The sequence below is a fragment of the Salvelinus namaycush genome, chromosome 23 (genome assembly GCF_016432855.1).
Source record: "Salvelinus namaycush isolate Seneca chromosome 23, SaNama_1.0, whole genome shotgun sequence".
NCBI classification, from domain to species: Eukaryota; Metazoa; Chordata; class Actinopteri; order Salmoniformes; family Salmonidae; genus Salvelinus; species Salvelinus namaycush.
Window position 1 is genome coordinate 18,834,597 of NC_052329.1, and position 22,057 is coordinate 18,856,653.

At 42.7% G+C, this 22,057-nt stretch overlaps 1 protein-coding gene across 1 annotated transcript in view; it reads left to right on the top strand.

Moving 5' to 3' along the window:
* The window catches only part of LOC120018512 (kin of IRRE-like protein 3), a 133,680-nt gene that overhangs the window by 106,560 nt on the left and 5,063 nt on the right, over window positions 1–22,057 (top strand). The window contains exons 10-18 of the mRNA XM_038961740.1: window positions 1,243–1,348; window positions 9,431–9,579; window positions 9,756–9,883; window positions 10,496–10,622; window positions 16,767–16,867; window positions 17,647–17,845; window positions 19,316–19,423; window positions 20,105–20,214; window positions 20,857–20,943. Coding sequence (XP_038817668.1) covers window positions 1,243–1,348; window positions 9,431–9,579; window positions 9,756–9,883; window positions 10,496–10,622; window positions 16,767–16,867; window positions 17,647–17,845; window positions 19,316–19,423; window positions 20,105–20,214; window positions 20,857–20,943 — 1,115 coding nt within the window. The remainder of the gene's footprint in view (window positions 1–1,242; window positions 1,349–9,430; window positions 9,580–9,755; window positions 9,884–10,495; window positions 10,623–16,766; window positions 16,868–17,646; window positions 17,846–19,315; window positions 19,424–20,104; window positions 20,215–20,856; window positions 20,944–22,057) is intronic.

A 22,057-nucleotide genomic window follows, 5' to 3' on the forward strand; every position in this document is an offset into this window, starting at 1 on the left:
GGGCATTCTAGTTTGTCTATTTCTTTGTTTGGCCTGGTATGGTTCCCAATCAGAGGCAGCTGTCTATCATTGTCTCTGATTGGGGATCATACTTAGGCAGCCTTTTCCCCACCTTAGTTTGTGGGATCTTGTTTTTGTACAGTTACTGTGTAGCCTGCAGAACGTTACGTTCGTTTATATTTTTTTTTTTTTTTGTTGTTCATCAAAATAAAGAAAGATGTGCGTTTATCAGACAACCTTTGAGTCGCCCCACGATGTTCAGAGATGGGGCTTATACTGCTGAAAGGCCATAGTTTTTTTATCACTCAGACTCCCAGTGTTTGATGAGGACCTTTGGCCCTCCATTACTTTACATACTTCACAGGCTATGGCCCTTTCATCAATGCTGGACTTAATTGAAAAATAGCTTGCCGTACTTGAAATGTTTTATGTGAACATAAAGGGGGACCGAAGTGGAGGATACACCATTTGCCGTCCAGAGATGAAAAGCGATTCAAATCAAATCAAAGTTTATTTGTCACGTGCGCCAAATACAACAGGTGTAGACCTTACAGTGAAATGCTTACTTAGGCTCCAACCAACAGTGCATTTTTTAAGTAAAAAAAAAAGGTATTCGGTGAACAATAGATACGTAAAAAAAATACAAACAACAGTAAAAAAGACAGTGAAAAATAACAGTAGCGAGGCTATATACAGTAGCGAGACTATAACAGTAGCGAAGATATATACAGGCAACGGTTAGTCGGGCTGATTGAGGTCGACTTCAAAAATCATCTTCAAAAATAATTCTATACCTTTAGTTACATTTAATTGCTGTTTATTGAATTAACATAATCTATGTGCTTGCTATTTTAAGATCATTTTTAATTGTGTCTAACTCAGTGTTTGTTAATTATTGTAATTATAATGGAGTGCTTGGCGGGAAAATCACGGTCTCAATTAATCCTTATTTGCAAATTGCCAATTACTGAAAAACTCATTACGAAGAGTTGCACTATTTGATTTGATTTCCTTTGTTTTTCTGCTCTTTAATGTCTCCAATGAAAATGTAAAACAAGTATAGATAGTGTATTTCCGCACCTGTAAAAATATCTCACAACATAAGTTACTATAGGGGGAATATGCTGGTCTATTTGGTAAATGAAAATGGCAAGCTAGTTTCTGCAACAGCCCTAGATTACTGTAAGGTTGTTACAGGGGTCTTTCTAATTGGTCGTCTGTCTCTGGTCTGTGTCCATACAGATTTGCCACTTGTCAATCTGTCAGTGGAGCCTCAGCCCATTCTGGAAGGAAACCTTGTCAAGTTCCACTGCTCGGCCAAGGCTAACCCACCCGTCACACTGTACAGGTAAGATTACCTACCTATACATTCATACTCTCTCTCTCTCTCTCTCTCTCTCTCTCTCTCTCTCTCTCTCTCTCTAGTCTATATCAGATTATTTTCATTCTGAACTTGGTTCCTTGGTAAGACGTGCTGTCACAGAACTTTACTTTAAACTCCATTACTAGTTTCTCAATGAGAAATGTATTATAGCAAAATATATGTGAGGCAGACATAATGCATTATGCAATGCCCCATAATGAGAAAGTAAAACGCTGACAAAAACTTCAAATGATATACAAAGGTCCTGTCTGATTAATGTTGCTTGTAGCTAATAACTTCTCACATTAAGTCAAATGTGGCACTTCACTATTGATGGTATTAATCACTGTCAGAGAATTCTTATGATGCCGTGACACTATTAAATCTCTTGTCGATTTGGAAAATATTCACAGAAAAACATACAGAGAAAAATCAAATGACAAACGTCTGTTGAAATTCATTCCCAGTCAGGTACTTAGAGACTAATGAATGCATTGTTTTGTTTTGAGATACTATTGTCTATATCCCCTGAACATAGATACATTACCTTGAGTGGGAGAAGAGCTGGCATTGTGTTGTATCTGTTGAGGATGCCAGGGTTGCAAGGTATCATGTTAAAAGGGTGACATGAGTGTCAGAGTACTGCAGCAGGACCAATGGACATTTGAGTGGAAGGAGTGGGTTGATTTTCTGAATCGACGCTGAACCCATGTCTTGTGCTTTTTCTCAATCCTTTTTGGATTCTGCCTGACAACTTCAAGCACACACTGAGAGACTTGATTTGGAATACTGAGTTCTTCAATTCTCACAAGAAACGTTTCCTTTCCTCTCAGAGAGGATTGGGGAAATTCTCATGAAACTTGGTCCTTGAAGAGGTGTAATGCCAAGGTGATTTGTCAAGACATGCTTTTCTGTGAGGGTTTTAAAACCAAGGGAAGAATAAGTGGAACAAAATCAATAGCGAAGGGAATTGCCCAGCCGACACTGAGTCTGAAGCAGTATTGGGAAATGAAATGGATCTACAACACACTCACAGGTGGCAAAACAGAGACGTTCCTTTGATGGATTCTGCCCTTTTAAAAAACAGATATCAAGGCAAACAAGACTTGTGTTTGATTGTGCAGGTATACACCAAAGGCAGGTCTTCTGCTACAATCACCGTGGAACTCAGTCTCTATTGTAGTGGGACCCGGATCAATGTTCCACTAACAGGGCCTGGGTCCTTAGGAGCCTTGGTGGGTCAGATTCCTTTAGCCTAGGAAACCAATGGATAATGTAATGAAAAAAGGAGGGAGGTTGAACTTCAGGCTGAAATAGACACTCTCTAGAAGGGTTTCACTAGTGTTAGGATCCAATACCACTTTTAGTTGAGTCCTCTGCACGTCTGAACCCACACTTCACTGCTGTTCACTGGACTGTGATAATATATCATTTATTTTCAATATGCAACCGTGCAGATTCATTTACGATTAATTTTAGCACACATTCTTAGAAATAATCATTTGTTATTTTATCTCCAGCCTCCCTCAGTCTACATGTGGGAGTGTTGCACTGTTCCTGTCTCCACTGGGGAGTTGATTGACGAGAAGCCTCCTTGTCCCCCGGAGAGCGTTACAGCAGTGCAGAGTAGGGAGCTAGTGGTGCGGTGTGGCTGTTAGTCAGCTCTAATACAGCATGTCTCTGGAGATCAGATATGGCACAAGGACAGGGCAGCCCTTAGAGTGATGGCCTCTCTTCTAACCTCCAGAGTGCCATCCATCCTCAGAATACCACTCTGCCATCCTCCACTTCAATAAGCACTTCACACACATACAGAGTCACGATAGCAGAGGAAGAGTCAATGACATGGTGATTTCTATTCTCTATGATCTGCTGTGATTGGCCGCTCTATGAATGTTGCTTAACAAAGCGAATGGAAATAAGTCTCTAGTCTACATATATCGCTCAGGCAGAGCCAGAACCCTTACTCCTGGGAGGAGAGAACATGTGTCTCAGGGATAGTGGATAAGATAGGAGTAGAAGATTGGGAGTCACCTAACGTAGCAGGCAAAGAAAGATGCCTGAGCGGAGTTCCCATTTACGTTTTTCAGGGAAAACAGAAGTTAGGTTGAAAATACTGTATCTCTGAAAAACGGATGTTAGCGTTTTCTAGCGACTCATAGGCTAGATAGGGAGGGAAGTACTGTTGGAAGTAAGTTCGTGTTTTTGTCTGAGTGTGTTGATGTGAATCAAGGAATTGTAAAACAATAGAGCTGTTAAGGGATCTTCATTACATAATGGAAGGAGGAGGGGCAACCATAATACATCAAAATCATATTCAACGCCCTGGTGATAAAGATAAAAAGCTTTTTTTTTCACTACTCCAAGAAGAGGCACTCCAGAGAGGGACACAACAGAAGAGGAGTTTCAGCTCTCTCACCTGCACACTCTACTACGCGACAACAAACACATCCCTCTTCACGCCCAGAAAACACCATCCCCAATTCTCTCCCCAGTTAAACAATTATGATGTTGTTGCTACTTTGATTTTGTTTTGTCAGTTCTACCATCTACCTTTTCCTCGTCTGTGTCTCTGAGGTGGCTAATGAAGAGGTTTACCATCATGGCGCTTTCCGTCACATTGTCTGTGGGCATTGCCACTGTTTGTTTTTCCACAACCGTGCTTCCTCTGCGACTCGCTTTGTGCCACCCAGTGCATCCAGCCGACGAGAATAGCGAGAGAGAGAAAAACACGAAGTAGCAGGCATAGCAAATTAAATTCATCTTGTCTGTTCTACTGGCATAAACACTTTGGCTGTACACATTATTTTGACTGGAACCATGCCACTAATGACAGTAATGTTTTAAAGGAAGGTACAACAGCGATGTTCTACGATGCTGTTATTTCATTGCCAGACAAAGAGACTTCCTGGTTTTATTTGAATTGTGAGGCACCAAACTGACAGTCTCGTCATCTTTGCTCATGTTCCCTACCCAATGGCAGACAGTATATTGGAATGTATAAAACTATAGACAATGTTTTGTTCTCTCTTCTAATATTGGGCCTTTTGTCATATTATGTCAAATCAAGAGACATTTCTGTATTATTTGTTTTACACATTTTATTCAAAGAACATCAGGGTGCGATTTGATCAACACATCATTATGAAAGTGTCTATTTTCCATGGAAATAAGTATTTTTTTTATATATTCAACATTATGAAAATGCAAATGAGCAACATAATCTGTGCTGTGATGTACATAACCATGCTGATAATAATAATAATGTATTCTATATGTTAATAACATAGCTAGATGTTTAATTTAATATCATTCAGTTTGACCATTCTTGTCCCCTTAATCAGTTCAGTGGGAGAGAAGAAGGTTGGGTTTTCACTGTTCTTTCCCTGGTAAACACGGATTTCACTGATATTGCCATGCACAAACACACACACAAACACACACACAGATACACAAACACCCTGAGGCACACACCTGACTTGCACCTCATTGTGTGACCTACATCCCTGAATAGGTCCGGGTGGTAAGTGAGCTGTTGAGTAAGTTCTCGCTGGCCCCTCTGCCCTCCCAGAGGAGATGCAGGTGTCTGATGGATGCAGAGCTGGCTATGTTTAGACTCTATTGGATGGGGACCAGCACACCAGCCAAGCTTTCACACTCCATGCAGGCACTAGCATTCTGTCTCTGCTCTCTCTGCACTGTGGACCTCCCAGTCCTGGCAGCCTCACACTCCATTTGGGAGAAACCTGCTGGCCAAACTTCTGTGCTTAACTCACTGTAACTCCTCCAGTACTCTATCAACCCTACACTCTCAGTCACAGCCTGTGGAGAGTCATTCATCATCAGACACTGAGATTCAGAGGGCATTGATGATCACTGTCATCATCAGCGCATTTATTGACATCTAATATTCAGACAGTGTGTTGTCATTATCATAGTCATTATCATACTACTTAATTCAATATTTTGTATACAGAATTGTTTTCTTGAGGGACTATACACACAGAATGTTTGCTTTGTGTAGATTACTGTAACGTTATTAATATATTTTCTCGAATCCAGCACATTCTCCTCCTGGATCAGTTATGTAAGGAAGGGACAGACGAGCCAAGCACACCCATATGCCCTAATTTTAATATTTTTGGAAACACAGGTGTCCCTGTGCATATTAAGCTGACAGTGATCTCTGTGGCTTCATTTTGCACGCAGTGAACTAGCTCCTATAGTGTGGAAACATAGTCTCCTCAGCAGCAAAATGAGCAGCAGAGAAAAATCTACTGGAGCCAATTAGAAAGCTGCTTCACTTGCTGAATGAATGAGGTAATCTATTCTCATTTAAAAACCTCTCTAGGGTACGTGAGACGGTAGCGTCCCACCTCTTCAACAGCCAGTGAAACTGCAGGGCGCCAAATTCAAAACAACAGAAATCCAATAATTACAATTCCTCAAACATACATGTATTTTACACCATTTTAAAGATACACTTGTTGTAAATCCAGCCACAGTGTCCGATTTCAAAAAGGCTTTACGACGAAAGCAAACCAAACGATTATGTTAGGTGAGTGCCTATTCACAGAATAACACAGCCATTTTTCCAGCCAAAGAGAGGATTCACAAAAAGCAGAAATATAGATACAATTTATCACTAACCTTTGATGATCTTCATCAGATGACACTCATAGGACTTCATGTTACACAATACATGTATGTTTTGTTTGGTAAAGTTCATATTTATATCCAAAAATCTGAGTTTACATTGGCGCCTTACGTTCAGAAGTTCCAAAACATCCTTTGGTTTTGCAGAGAGCCACATCAATTTACAGGAATACTCATAATAAACATTGCTAAAAGATACAACTGTTATGCATGGAATTTTAGATGCACTTCTCCTTAATGCAACCGTTGTGTCAGATTTCAAAAAAGCTTTACAAAAAAAGCAAACCATGCAATAATCTAAGTCGGCGCTCAGAGCCCAATCAAGACACAAATATATCCGCCATATTATGCAGTCATCAGAAGTAACATTATAAACATTCACTTACCTTTGATGATCTTCATCAGAATGCACTCCCAGGAATCCCAGTTCCACAATAAATGTTTGTTTGTTCGATAATGTCCATAATTTATGTCCAAATTCCTCCTTGTTGTTCTAGCGTTCAGTACACTTTCCAAACTCATGACGCGCGGGCAGGTCCAGCGGAAAGTACGGACGAAAAGTTAAAAAATTTATATTACAGTCCGTAAAAACATGTCAAGTATTGAAGTATTGAATCAATCTTTAGGATGTTTTTAACATAATTCTTCAATAATGTTCCAACCGGAGTATTCCATTGTCTTCAGAAGTGCGATTGAACAGAGCTCGCTCTCACATGAACGCGCATGGTCAGGGCATGTTCAGGTCATGATAGACCTGACTCATTCCTCTCTCCTTCGGCCTCACATCACAGTAGGAGCATCAGACAAGGTTCTAACGACTGTTGACATCTAGTGAAAGTCTTAGGAAGTGCAATATTACCAATAACTCACTGTATCTTCAATAGGAGCTGAGTTGAAAATCGACCAACCTCAGATTTCCCACTTCCTGGTTGGATTTTTTCTCAGGTTTTTGCCTGCCATATGAGTTCTGTTGTACTCACAGACATAATTCAAACAGTTTTAGAAACTTCAGAGTGTTTTCTATCCAAATCTACTAATAATATGCATATTCCAGCTTTTATGGCTTTGTAGCAGGCCGTTTACTCTGGGCATGCTTTTCATCCGGACGTGAAAATACTGCCCCCTACCCCAAAGAAGTTAAATTATACTATTCCAGTCAAGCATAGACCAAGGCTTCACTCATGGATAACAAACAAGTCCAGTATCCCTGGAATACTGCACAGTGTACCCTGTAGTCTTGGGTGAGAAAATAGATCCATGTTTTGTGACAGTTAGAAGTTGAAAGGTTTTCTTCGCCCACAAGAGCATGCAAATACATCTCTTTCTGGGGAAAGGGAGAGGATTAAGAGTATACAGAGTTGAATGTCCCAAAATACCTTGTAAATGTGACCGAGAAGCAGCACCAAACATCCACTCATGCCCTGGCTCGCTTTAATAAATGGTCCCTGTCTCCCACAGCAATAGGGAACCATCCAGTATGGCATGCCGAACAAGACAGAAGCGGTGAAATTAGGAGGCATCGCTCCAACACAAACGGATGTTCTTCATGCAATCCTGTGTCAATGTATTAACATCAGGTGCTTTTACGTGCATACAGTACGTGTCAGCCGGCATCGTCAGGGGGGGACTCTACCATACAGTACGTGTCAGCTGGCATCATCAGGGGGACTCTACCATACAATACGTGTCAGCCGGCATCGTCAGGGGGACTCTACCATACAGTATGTGTCAGCCGGCATCGTCAGGGGGGGACTCTACCATACAGTACGTGTCAGCCGGCATCGTCAGGGGGACTCTACCATACAGTACGTGTCAGCTGGCATCATCAGGGGGACTCTACCATACAGTACGTGTCAGCCGGCATCGTCAGGGGGGGACTCTACCATACAGTACGTGTCAGCCGGCATCGTCAGGGGGACTCTACCATACAGTACGTGTCAGCGGGCATCGTCAGGGGGACTCTACCATACAGTACGTGTCAGCCGGCATCGTCAGGGGGACTCTACCATACAGTACGTGTCAGCCGGCATCGTCAGGATGACTCTACCATACAGTACGTGTCAGCCGGCATCGTCAGGGGGGGACTCTACCATACAGTACGTGTCAGCCGGCATCGTCAGGGGGGGACTCTACCATACAGTACGTGTCAGCCGGCATCGTCAGGGGGGGACTCTACCATACAGTACGTGTCAGCCGGCATCGTCAGGGGGGGACTCTACCATACAGTACGTGTCAGCCGGCATCGTCAGGGGGACTCTACCATACAGTACGTGTCAGCCGGCATCGTCAGGGGGGGACTCTACCATACAGTACGTGTCAGCCGGCATCGTCAGGGGGGGACTCTACCATACAGTACGTGTCAGCCGGGATCGTCAGGGGGACTCTACCATACAGTACGTGTCAGCCGGCATCGTCAGTGGGGACTCTACCATACAGTATGTGTCAGCGGGCATCGTCAGGGGGACTCTACCATACAGTACGTGTCAGCGGGCATCGTCAGGGGGACTCTACCATACAGTATGTGTCAAGGGCATCGTCAGGGGGGGGACTCTACCATACAGTACGTGTCAGCGGGCATCGTCAGGGGGACTTTACCATACAGTACGTGTCAGCCGGCATCGTCAAGGGGGACTCTACCATACAGTACGTGTCAGCCGGCATCGTCAGGGGGGGACTCTACCATACAGTACGTGTCAGCGGGCATCGTCAGGGGGACTCTACCATACAGTACGTGTCAGCCGGCATCATCAGGGTGACTCTACCATACAGTACGTGTCAGCGGGCATCGTCAGGGGGACTCTATCATACAGTACGTGTCAGCCGGCATCGTCAAGGGGGACTCTACCATACAGTACGTGTCAGCCGGCATCGTCAGGGGGGGACTCTACCATACAGTACGTGTCAGCGGGCATCGTCAGGGGGACTCTACTATACAGTACGTGTCAGCCGGCATCATCAGGGTGACTCTACCATACAGTACGTGTCAGACAGAATCGTCAGGGGATGGATGGCTGCCACAAAAATATGCTGAAGCCAGCAGAGAACCTGCACAGGAATGTTTTTTTCAGAGAACAACGTGGTCTTGACATGGAAGGAGAGAAACCGTCTTAATGTTTCATCCCTCCCTCCTCTCCCCTCATCCTCTCATCCTTCAGACAGGTGCCATCATCCCTCACTGATGACCGAGACTGAAACGTTATTAGTCAGAAGCAACCCATTCTTCATATTGGTCTGGTGGTAACATGTGTTCAAAATGTCTTCCTTCTGCAGGTATTCTGGGCCATCAGCAGAGTATTTTCTGACAACCATAAGCCAGGCGACCATAGGTCAACAATACGGTCAAAGCAATTTGTGAGTAACAGTAGATTATCTCTCTCTCTCTCTCTCTCTCTCGATTGCCCTTCACTACAGGTGGGCCAAAGGAGGCAATGTGATAAAGGAGGTCTCTGGGGACACCTATGAGGTCATTGTGGACCATTCCTTCTTCACCGAGCCAGTCTCCTGTGAGGTCACCAACCCTCTGGGCAGCACCAACATCAGCCGCAACGTCGACGTCTACTGTGAGTGCTACTACTGTGTTGCTCTTTCTGTGGCTAACCAATATTGATGTCCACCCAATGTTATGCATCCTATTTAGATACATTCTGTAGCTGACCGTATGGTACTGTGTTATAGAATGTTCTGTGTTGCTGGTGGCGTTGTGTTGATTGTACTTACTGTGTCTGTGTTCCTGCAGTTGGTCCACGCATGTCTGCAGAGCCCCAGTCCTTACAGGTGGATCTGGGGTCTGATGCTGTATTCAACTGTGCTTGGACTGGAAACCCCTCCCTCACCATCGTCTGGATGAAGAGGGGCTCTGGGGTGGTAAGTATTCCCTTATCCAATGTCTTTCAGAATTTCTTGATTATGTTTTGACTAGGTGCAATACACTGTAGATTGTGATCCATTGTTCCAATCAGGTTAGCCTATACTTTCAATGTCATTTACTTTATATTGGTATGTTTTTCACAACCACCCCCATATCATGCTGGCCACAGCAGTAACTTCATTAATTATAAAAAAATCTAACCGCAGCAGTCATGCAGGATTCAGGTGACAAAGCAGTGCCCTTTGAGCTCAAATCAGTTGTTTTCAAAATCTCATTAATCTCAAAATCCTGAGGCAGCTAGTTCAGGCTCGTTAGCGGCCCTGCTCCCTGACTCCTGGCCGGAGATGTGTTGAGGTGAGCAAAGGGGCATGCAATTGATCTGCCAGCCAGGCTCATTCCTCAACTCCGTACACATCAAACTTCCGAGCCTGGAGATGGAGACCAAAACCGCCCCTCTCTCGTATGAGCCTGGTCTCAAATTGGATTTTAATAATAGAAGAGAGGTGACCTTTAAGGCGTTAAGAGGAGCATAGGCTGCTTTGTGCTGCCTCAAATGAGAAGGTGACCTCTCGCTGCTCATTCAGTGACTCTTGACCTCCGTGCGGCAGGTACTAAGCAACGAGAACATCCTGACACTCAAGGCTGTGAGGCAGGAAGATGCTGGGAAATATGTGTGCCGTGCCGTGGTTCCGCGAGTCGGCGCCGGGGAGAAGGAGGTTTCTCTCACCGTCAACGGTAAGTGTCACACTGGTCAGGAATGTTTTGAGAGGTTTGGGGGTCACATCTGCTAAGAAGAAAGCAATTTATCACTGCAGCCTGTACTGAGCATCGTCTGTGGTTTACACACAAAAACATATCTTCACCCCAAAGACTTTCCAACAATACGGGGGAAGGAGAAGGTTTGCTATTGGGTCTCTCCAGGTGTTCAAGCTCTGAATAAATGTATGCAGTGAGGCCATCTCTCAATGTATTTACTAGTATTTACTCTAGAAAAGGTTTCAAATTCAACAGTGCGTAGTAGCCTACAGCAGAGAGGTTCACAGCATTGATCTGGTGGTAACGTGTGTAACAGATGCATGAAAATGTATTTCCTTGACGTTTTATTTTCCATTATGTTTCATCAGTCCTTAGAAAGACACAGGGATGGATGGATAATATAGCTAGCACATCCAGGATATTGCATTATATTCCTTAAACACAGGAAATGTGCTTTAATGCTGATTAGATTCTGTAGGAGTCGGGGAGAGGGAGGTTGGCGTTTTCAGGCCGTGACTGACTAATGAATGCCGAGCAATGGAATGGTGGGAGACCCCGCAACTCACAGGCAAATGACTTCATTAACACCGCTTGGTATTCACAGAGCGTGCATTAGTGTTGCAGCAGCTTTCAGTCCCATCATTTACACGTTCTTTAAAGGGCTTTTTCTCACCATGTCCATTTGCATGGGTGGTAGATAGAAGTAAAGAACAAAAGGATTTTGGTGAGGTATTGTCCTCAACAATATATTGGATATATTGAATGCAATCGTACAATGTCTGTTGTTAGCAGCGTTGTTGCTTATTTTTAAACTTGTGCAGTAGCTGAGCATCAGAGAGAATGGCATCCAAATGCCCTTTCGTCATTGGATTACATCCACTAGTGTGTGCTATGAGCCCCTTTTCTATCAATAGCCTAGTTCTGTTCAAGATCAGAGCTCCAATAGTATGGAGCAAAGTCATTCCTAATTTACATCTTAACAGTTTTGTTTTATCCCAGCATCCTTTTTACTGTCTGGACTAGTAAACAAAATCTCTGTTCAAGTTTATTTTTCCAATTGAATTGTTATTTCTTTCATGTACAACGATCTATGGGGATTGCGTTACTTCTGTATACAACACGATACAAAGAGAAGATGCATTGCTTTAATAATAATAGTGATAACATAACTCATAGAACACACATTGGGAAAAATAACACAAAGCGGAAAATGTTTGCTTGGTCTGCAAACTTCAGTCAAGCGGTATGCGCTTCTTTAGTGGTGTTTACTTCTCTTTTATTTGTTTATGTTCGCCTGTTCTTCTGCCTCTCTTGCCTCACGGCCTGGATCGGTCTCTGACATTAAAAAGCCAAATTCTTTGTTACAGTCTGAATAATTGAAATCAACGCTTTCTTAAAACCACACAATGGGTCCTCAGTCGAAATGTTCACATTTCTAACCTGCCCAGTCCTCTCAGCGAATCAGATTGTCAAGCTGAGGAAGCACAGAGTGTTTGAAGTGGCAGCATGTGGAGAGGACTCTCCCACGGTTTGCTGCTTGATTGTTTTAAGTTGTCTTCTTTATGGCAGATGAAGCTGTATCCTCCTCAGCCCTCATCAACCTGCAGTCTTTGACATCCAATAGGATCCAATTGGATCTGACAGTGAAAGAAGGGCATGACTGATGACCGTGCGTTTTGGGAGATGCCTTGATCGTGTCTCAGAAAGACTGAGTATATGCACGGTGTGAGGGAGTGTGTGTGTATGTGTTTGCATGTTTTGCTATTTGTTTCCCGTCGCGTATGCCTGGATCATTTTACACAAACAATTGAAATGCATGTGTTTAGAATTTGTCAATATGTTCTTTCTTCCGTTGCATGTCAACGACTCCCACTGCGCAGAAACACAGACAAGAGAATCCTCTCCTTCCCTGGGGACTAGTGTAATTTAATTATAATCAAATAGCTAGCAGGGGAGGCAGTTTATGTTGAAGTCACTAATGGATACGTATTGCTCGCTCTAGTTTAACAACCTCACACAGTCAGTCTGAGCTTCAATATTTGTTTGAGTGAAGATATTGTATTGTGCTTGTTTTCTGATCGTGTGTTCAATGCATCCTTGTGCAATATACACACACAGAGAAAACTAGTAGGTATATGGTTGAATTTTTGCTTGAGATTTGTAGCCTACATGTGTTTGTGTCCCTATCAATGAACTTGGACATATTATATTTGAACGAGTGTTTGTTCGTAGAGGTATGAGTCTGTCCATCTTGTGTACGTCTTGGTAGGTGTGTGTTCCTGTCTGTCTGTCTGTCTGTCTGTCTGTCTGTCTGTCTGTCTGTCTGTCTGTCTGTCTGTCTGTCTGTCTGTCTGTCTGTCTGTCTGTCTGTCTGTCTGTCTGTCTGTCTGTCTGTCTGTCTGTCTGTCTGTCTGTCTGTCTGTCTGTCTGTCTAATCAGATGTTAGGCAGCCCAGGGAGAGGGAGCACATTAACACATTAATGGAGAAAGTGGGCCAATGTGCCTTCTAGTCTCCCACGGGGCATCTTGTTGTTGTAGTTATATTTTTCTCTGCCAGACATAGTCTTTATATGCTCAATAAATTAGCATTTCATTCCTTCTCCAAGTGCCAAGACAGAGCTTAAAGAAACCAGCACAAATTAATAATTCAGTTGAGAAATACCATTCAAATGGGTGTGACAGAGATTGTAATAGAATACAACATCTCTGAGGTGCTTTGAAATGAGCTGTTGCAAGGAAGCACAAAAGGACACACCTTTTCAAAGCTCAGACTATACTTCCGACTCTGTTTGCAAATGCAAGGCCCGGTCTTTGACGTAGGCTCTTACGACAAGGTGATGAACAAAGAATAACAAAGAATCAGATTTTGAGGCAGCCCATTTCATACTCTAAAAACAATCTCTGACCATATCGACTGTGTCCACTGACAGTTGGAGCACTCACACCACCCACCAGCTCCCTCTCTCTCTGATCAGATAGTCTGCGCACACACACACACACACACACACACACACACACACACACACACACACACACACACACACACACACACACACACACACACACACACACACACACACACACACACACACACACACACACACACACACACACACGTGCACACACACACACACACACACACACACACTCCTCCCTTTCCTCTGGAGGAGCCACCACACCCCAGCAGTCTGAGGCAGGGAGATAAAACCATCTAATTATATACCTCATTTGCAGCCCTGATCCACAGAGCAGATTCTCCCGAGCCACCAGCACTCGCCTTGGGCAGCCCGGGAGGAATAGATCTGAGTGTGTTTACCACAGGAGCCCATTCCAGCCATACACACACACACACACACACACACACACATTCTTATGCATACAACTACACTGACACATCTGCACAGGTCCACACAGACCGGGCCCCCATGCCAGTCCACCATAGGCTACTAAGACATTGGTGTTGGGACATAGTGCTCAATGCAGTGCTGTTTGTTTGCCGCAATCATTGCCGCAAACAAACTCCCAGTTTCCTGCATGAAGTGGCATACCGAGAGACCATCTGCCAGAATCTCATTAAAATGCTCATTTATTTTAATAAGAGACAGGTAATAAACTGCAATTATGTACATGCAAAGAGATGCCAGGGAACAGGTTGGAGGGGAGTTGGCAGGAAGCTCACCTTCTTACTAATCAAGTTGTTTCCCCACTACTCTATACTTACAGTTTTCTACAATTCCTTTGACACTAATTTCAGAACCTCGTGGTCATTTTTCAAAACTCTAGACACAAAACTCAAAACGGTCATCACTTGTAACACAGGCTGCCCAATGTTCAAAACATTGCATTGTGCATTCATATCTTTAAAGAAAGCTTGCACTTGCAGAATCGTTGGTTCAAATAACAAATGTATCATGAAATACCATAGGAACATTAATTTAGATCACCCACACACAAGATACCGATAGTTTCACTGTGTAGTTGTTCATACAATCATTAAATATTGTAGTACAAAATATGTGATACATTATGGTACAACACGTAAATACATCACTGTAAAAGGACTCGTAAAGAGAATACTACAGACACAGTGGAATCATTGAACAAAATCTGAAATATATTGATGAAATACAATAAAATCACTCATAGGTTTCTTTGAATCAAAGAAAAAATATTTAGCTACAAAAAAAGAAAAAAACGATTGTACTTCTATATTTCCCTCAACCCTGTCTTGTGGATTTGGCCACAGGTTCTCATCCACATCACAATGGATGTTTTCATTAGCCAAACATCTTGGGAAGAATCTTCGGCATGGCGAATCCAGGCCTGACACTGGTCTGCCGTGATGTCATTGCATCCATGGCCTGGAGAAGGGTGGCTTGTTCGTGAGAGCGCCTATCATATACCTTCCACCTCCATGTGGAGAAAAATTCCTCAATCGGGTTTTAAGAAAGGAGAGTACGGGGGTAAGTACAGGGTGGTAAATTGTGGATGGGCCTGAAACCATGCTTGTACCATTTGAGCATAGTGGAACCTGACATAATCCACACAATGACATAGGTCATGCCATCAGCTCTACAGACCAGATTTAGCCCATCAAGGAAGGTTACAATCGAACAGCGAATCATGTGGCTGCCTGCAACTCAATATATAGAGTATATAGAGTAGAGAGCTTAAGTTGTTGTTCGACCTAACATTAGAACGGGCAAGATGCGTAATCTAAGCAACTTTGACCGTGGTATGATTGTTGATGCCACACATGGTGATTCCAGCATCTCAGAAACAGCTGCCTTCCTGGGATTTTTATGCACTACAGTCTCTAGAGTTTATAGAGAATTGTGCGATAAACAAAACACATTCAGTGAGCGGCAGTTCTGTGGGCAAAAACACCTTGTTAATGAGAGAGGTCAGTGGAGAATGTCCAGACTTATTCAAGCTAACAGAAAGGCCACAAATGCTCAAATAACAGCTTTTTAAAACAGTGGTGTGCAGAGTAATTAAGAGTAATGCAACAGTTACTTATCCTTTTGAGCAGTTGTATCAATTGATAGTTAGATCATTGTAATGAAATGAATAGGCAGTCATCTCAGATGTAATGTGTGAATTTCATTTTGAAATGATAGTACTTTGATGTTAAGTTGTGTCATTTTGAACAGGTGATTTTAGTTCAATGAACAAATGATCTTAGCTGTATGTGTATTGTATCCAAGCAAATGGAAAAAGTGTTAGAGTTTTGAAAAATTTGCATTTTGATCATTGGTTGTGAGTTTTGTGTCCAGAGTTTTGAAAAATGACATCATAAATCACAAAAAAGTTTTTTTCAATGTTTTTACTGGCCATTTAATCTGATAGACTGCTTCCTCTGTTGTCTTGTTGGGAGGACTGGAGGTTATCCAATGGATGGAATCTCTGTGGGTCAAAGTGCAAGGCTCTGGCGAGCTAAATTGAATGTGCAGAGACACAGGGAGGAAGGAGTGTTATCTCTCCACAATGACACTTCTCTCATCATGATTATGCCCTTATCATAGTGGGAGAAATCAAGAGCACCATAACATTTTGGGCCCACACGGATGCCCTTCATACAGCCCTAACATGCCCTTGGTGATATTGTGGAGGTTGGATGAGATGTTCGCATCAAACCACAATGCAATCCTCAGCGCCGGCATTCCGAGTCAGTTGGAAATTGGAAGTAGGATTTACTATGTGAAAGAATGCAGTCTACCGCTTAATTGAATGCAGCACAACCTGATTGAACCAGTGTTACATGGCATGAACCTGAACCCACAGGAATCTGGCAGTAGTTGATTGTGGTAATGTGTGGGTTTGTGATTGGCCTTCATGGTACAGTGTTGATATGTTCTCCTCTGTGACCTCTCTATAGGCCTTCATGGTACAGTGTTGATATGTTCTCTTCTGTGACCTATCTACAGGCCTTCATGGTACAGTGTTGATATGTTCTCCTCTGTGACCTCTCTATAGGCCTTCATGGTACAGTGTTGATATGTTCTCCTCTGTGACCTCTCTATAGGCCTTCATGGTACAGTGTTGATATGTTCTCCTCTGTGCCCTCTCTATAGGCCTTCATGGTACAGTGTCGATAAATTATCCTCTGTGCCCTCTTTACAGGCCCACCCACCATCTCTAGTACCCAGACACATCAGGCTCTCCATGGGGAGAAGGGCGAGATCAAGTGCTTCATCCGGAGCACTCCACCTCCAGACCGCATTGTGAGTAACACCAACACCACTTCCACCATCGCATTACAGCCATGGTGCCCTGACAGGGCTCCTGTTGCATTATCAGCATTTCATTAAACCATCTAAGTTAACATGCAATACAACTGAGAAATATATCAGTTTAATGAATATAATAGTATTCTAAATGCTTGATTTTGTATGAATGGGAGGGCATGAAGCATGGCAAGCTTACACCCTTAATTTCTAATGTAATGCATGCTGATGCTCTGTTACCACAGATCCCATTAAGATTTATGGCCCTTAGATAAACAGCCTACTCTCTCAGAGCCCTCTCTTGTTCCATTAACTGTGTGTGTGTGTGTGTGTGTGTGTGTGTGTGTGTGTGTGTGTGTGTGTGTGTGTGTGTGTGTGTGTGTGTGTGTGTGTGTGTGTGTGTGTGTGTGTGTGTGTGTGTGTGTGTGTGTGTGTGTAAGTACACATGTGAGTGTGTGTGTTTTGGCATAATTGCAATCTACAAATGAATGTTTTGTGTGTTGATAATTGGCATTAACTTGCTGCATAATTAATATGCTGTTGATTTGATGGGAGGGTCTAAAGAGGTAGCATGAATATTTATCCAACATAAATGTGAAAGTAATTTTGCTTCCATGCTTATGAATATGTTTTAACAACCAGAAAAGGGCTTGCAATTCATTTTATTTGTCAGCAATCAATTGTTGTCAATTAGAACAGTACTTCTTGCTTCAGATCACCCAGTGAAAGATGGGGAACTCCTCCCCCCTCATGTTTACCTTTTGATTCCCTTACAGGCCTGGTCATGGAAGGAGACAGTGCTGGAGTCAGGGACATCTGGCCGCTACACAGTGGAGACGGTCAGCACCGAGGAAGGAGTCATCTCTACTCTGACCATGAGTAACATCGTCCCTGCAGACTTCCAGACCATCTACAACTGCACAGCCTGGAACAGCTTTGGGTCTGACACGGAGATCATCCGTCTCAAGGAACAAGGTGGGAGCCAAGGTTCAACAAATGTGTGTGTCATCTAGAGAGGGTGTGTGTCAGTGGATTTGATAGGTTTACAAGTGTTGAACCAACCATTGTCATTATCAGCCACAAACCACAATGAACCCCAATACACCATACAGTGTTCAGGTGCTGACAACACCTATCTCGTTTGAGTGACATTTTTGTAGTGTCTGATTTAACAACACTTACATTATTTCACTTTAGGACAATAGGATGACCCAGACTGTTGAAATTGGATAGATACACTATGAAATAAACAGCCAATGCATTTGTAGTTACTGCACTCATTTTGTATATTCAGTCACAGTGTGAGTAATTTGTAGCTAATTAATTAGCGAGTTAATATATTGTTCAACTCAAGTGCAGATTCATAGTCATAGCACATCAGTAGTCATACCACATGACAACAGAAATATTCCACTATGGCTTTGTTTATAGCAATGCTTTATTATTAAAAGTGTGTATTTGATTGGCTGGGTTTCATAGCTGGACGTGTTGCTCTGTCTTTTCAATGGGGAAGTTTTGTTTTTATTCACTCCCCATAAATTATGCTGTATTGCTGGCTTATATGAAATGGACATTGATTAATTAAGAAATTAAATAGACGTTAATGCTGGGGAAAAGGCTATCTATTGTGTGGCGTTTGTTTAAAGTGTGGGGAGGTAATTCATTTAGGTGGATGTCTAAGTCTTCATTATAACAGTGGAATCAGACCACGCATAGATACTTTAAAGGGATACTTTGAGATGTTGACAATAAAGTCATTTAGCTACTTCTCCAGAGTCTGATGAATTCATAGATACCATTTGTATGTCTCTGTCCAGTATGAAGGAAGTTAGAGGTAGTTTCGCGAGCCAATGCTAACTAGTGTAGCGTTAGCACAATGACTGAAATCTACAGGAGCATACTAGCTGTTCCCATAGATTTCCAGTCATTGCGCTAACACTAGTTAGTAGTTTCGCTTCTTCCTTCAAACCACGGAGAGACATAAAAATTAATCTGACTCTGGGGAAGTAGATAAAGGGCTTTATTGCCAAAATCTCAAATTATTCCTTTAAGGATTAGGCTGACTCAACTCACAGCCCTGTTGCTATTTATCCACTCAATGAAAAAACTGTCAGCCACTTTTGTGAGTATGAATTAAATGTGAATGGAAGAAATCAGCACTGTAATAAGACATATGTTAAAATACAAATCATGTTTTCTATCACCCTTATATAGATATTTTTTATGTTGGCCATCAAAACATTTGGGAAAATATTTATTATTGATATGTTATTGCAATGTGTGTATTTGTAAAACAAAGTAATGTCTTTATTATTTTACAATGTAATTGTTTGAACTTTGGTCCTTGTTTTATATGTTTGTATCTATGTATACTTTATATGTGTGTAGTGTACTGGTTGTATTTGCAATGTGTTATTGTAGAAGGGAATGTTTTGATGTCCACAGAGTCTCTCCCGGTGGCGGTCATCATCGGGGTGGCAGTTGGGGCCTTGGTGGCTTTCATCGTCCTCATAGGGACCATCGGAGCTTTCTGTTGTACCCGCTCTCAGAGAAGTACGTATCCCCGTACCTGTGCCACCCACTGCATGCCAAAGCAAAATGAGGCATGGTCCTCAACAAGAGATAGACAGGGTGTGAGGGCTCATGTCTCATAATTGAGCAGTATAACTTACCTGACTATTTATTGCAAGCTACAGCTACTTCCATCCTGTCTAACGTTCAAATTCAAAACTCCATCCCTAACAGTGCCTCAGGTTAGAAACAGTCAGCCATTGCGCTTTTCCAAAACTGTGCTGCTGCGTGCGTGAGTCCCTGTGTGGGACCTTTTACTAGCATTCAGCATGTTGTTGTTGTATACCACAGAGGAAGCGCACCTGGTAATGCCCTCACTACCCGTCTCCATCTGTGCTCACCAGAGAGAACTTGCAAGCAAAATTAAGACAGAAAGTAAGACTTTGTTATATGATAGTATGAACCGCATTTTTCTAGATGAGCCACCGCAAGGCCAGTGTGAGATGTGCTTATGTACGTAGAAAATAATCTTATCTTGACAACAAAACAAAAGAAACGTAATCTCTTGCTCTGTACTGTTGGGGAAGGGGACACTACTTTCAAAAGCCATGCCAGGAGGATTTGAAGTCCAGTGTATTGAAGCTATTGGGGGAAAGTGCAATGTCTCTGTGAATATTGTGTGTCTCAGCATCTTGAGCTGTAACTTACTATTGTTTCCAACAGATCTGAAAGGGGTGGTGTCGGCCAAGAACGACATCCGAGTGGAGATTGTACACAAAGACCACAACGCGGCACGGGAAAATGAGGAGCACACCGCCATGAAGCAACTGATGGTGAGTGTGAGTGTCCTACCACCATTTCCACTTCTGTACCCAACGTGAAAACAACAGAAAACCCTGTCCCCTCCAGCCCTCTTTATACTCACAGATAATGAATGCTAATTGTCTCTGGGATAGCATTAATAGCACTTCACTAGGGCACAAAAGCAACCTGCTGAATAATGGAACAGCACTGAGGTGTGTAGATGTACTGTATATTCACTGTGATCAATGCACTCTGTTGGCCTATATCTAGAGAACTGGCCCACGTTATTTCTCCCTGTGAGGGAAAAGGCCACAGTAAGGCGTAGCTTTTTTAATTGTGCCCTATGTCTGTCTATTAGAAAACCCAGCCTAATTCTTTGGAATTACATAAGTTCTGCGCTTTGAAAAGGCCCATGAGAGCAGGGCTATGGTTTCAGCAAGGTGCCTTTGATTATATTATTAACACTTCATCGGAGTTCATGGGTCTGCATATGATACCTTACATATCTGCATTTCTCTAATGAGATTCATGGATACATTATTTATAGTTACATGCCCGAGTGAAGTTGAAATGTGTCTGAAAATTATTACAGAATTTTTCGAAAGTGATATCCCTGCATGCTGACTGTTTTGATAACGTCATGTTTCTAAACGTGCCTTGTCTATATGCAGGTAGAACGCGGGGAGTTCCAGCAGGAGTCAGTGCTGAAGCAGCTAGAGGTGCTGCAAGAGGATGAGAAAGAGTACCAGCATATCAAGGTAGGTCCAGGAACATGGATGATGGAGGGAGGACGGAAGGAGATAGAGGTGGATAAGGAGAAAGACAGGAGGAGGCAGGCAAGAGGTTGATCTTCAACAGGACAATTTCCTTCCACATTGGCTAAATAAGGCCAGGGGTCAAATGTATCGAATTAAAGTTTAATTTGATGAATTAAGGGGTCATCCAAGGTGGTGTATTAGGAATCAGGATGTGTATGGCCCTAGAGGTTCAAAGTGAAGGAGCCATGTTTTAGAATGCAGAGTACACTGGCACTACCAGTTACCAATAACTTCGAATGAAAACCATACAGCAAGCATAAAGCTAAGTTGAAGTCGAAAGTTTAAATACACTTAGGTTGGAGTCATTAAAACTTGTTTTTCAAACACTCCACACATTTCTTATTAACAAACTATAGTTTTGGCAAGTCGGTTAGGACATCTACTTTGTGCATGACACAAGTCATGTTTCCAACAATTGTTAACAGACAGATTATTTCACTTATAATTCACTGTATCACAATTCCAGTGGGTCAGTATTTTACATAAACTAAGTTGACTGTGCCATTAAACAGCTTGGAAAATTCCAGAAAATGATGTCATGGCTTTAGAAGCTTCTGATAGGCTAATTGACATCATTTGAGTCAATTGGAGGTGTACCTGTGGATGTATTTCAAGGCCTACCTTCAAACACAGTGCCTCTTTGCTTAACATCATGGGAAAATCAAAAGAAATCAGCCAAGACCTCAGAAAAAGTATTGTAGACCTCCACAAGTCTGGTTTATCCTTGGGAGCAATTTCCAAATGCCTGAGGGTACCACGTTCATCTGTACAAACAATAGTACGCAAGTATAAATACCATGGGACCACGCAGCCGTCATAACGCTCAGGAAGGAGACGCGTTCTGTCTCCTGGAGATGAATGTACTTTGGTGCGAAAAGTGCAAATCAATCCTAGAACAACAGCAAAGGACATTGTGAAGATGCTGGAGTAAACAGGTACAAAAGTATCTATATCCACAGTCAAATGAGTCCTATATCGACATAACCTGAAAGGCCACTCAGCAAGGAAGAAGCCACTGCTCCAAAACCGCCATAAAAAAGCCAGACTACGGTTT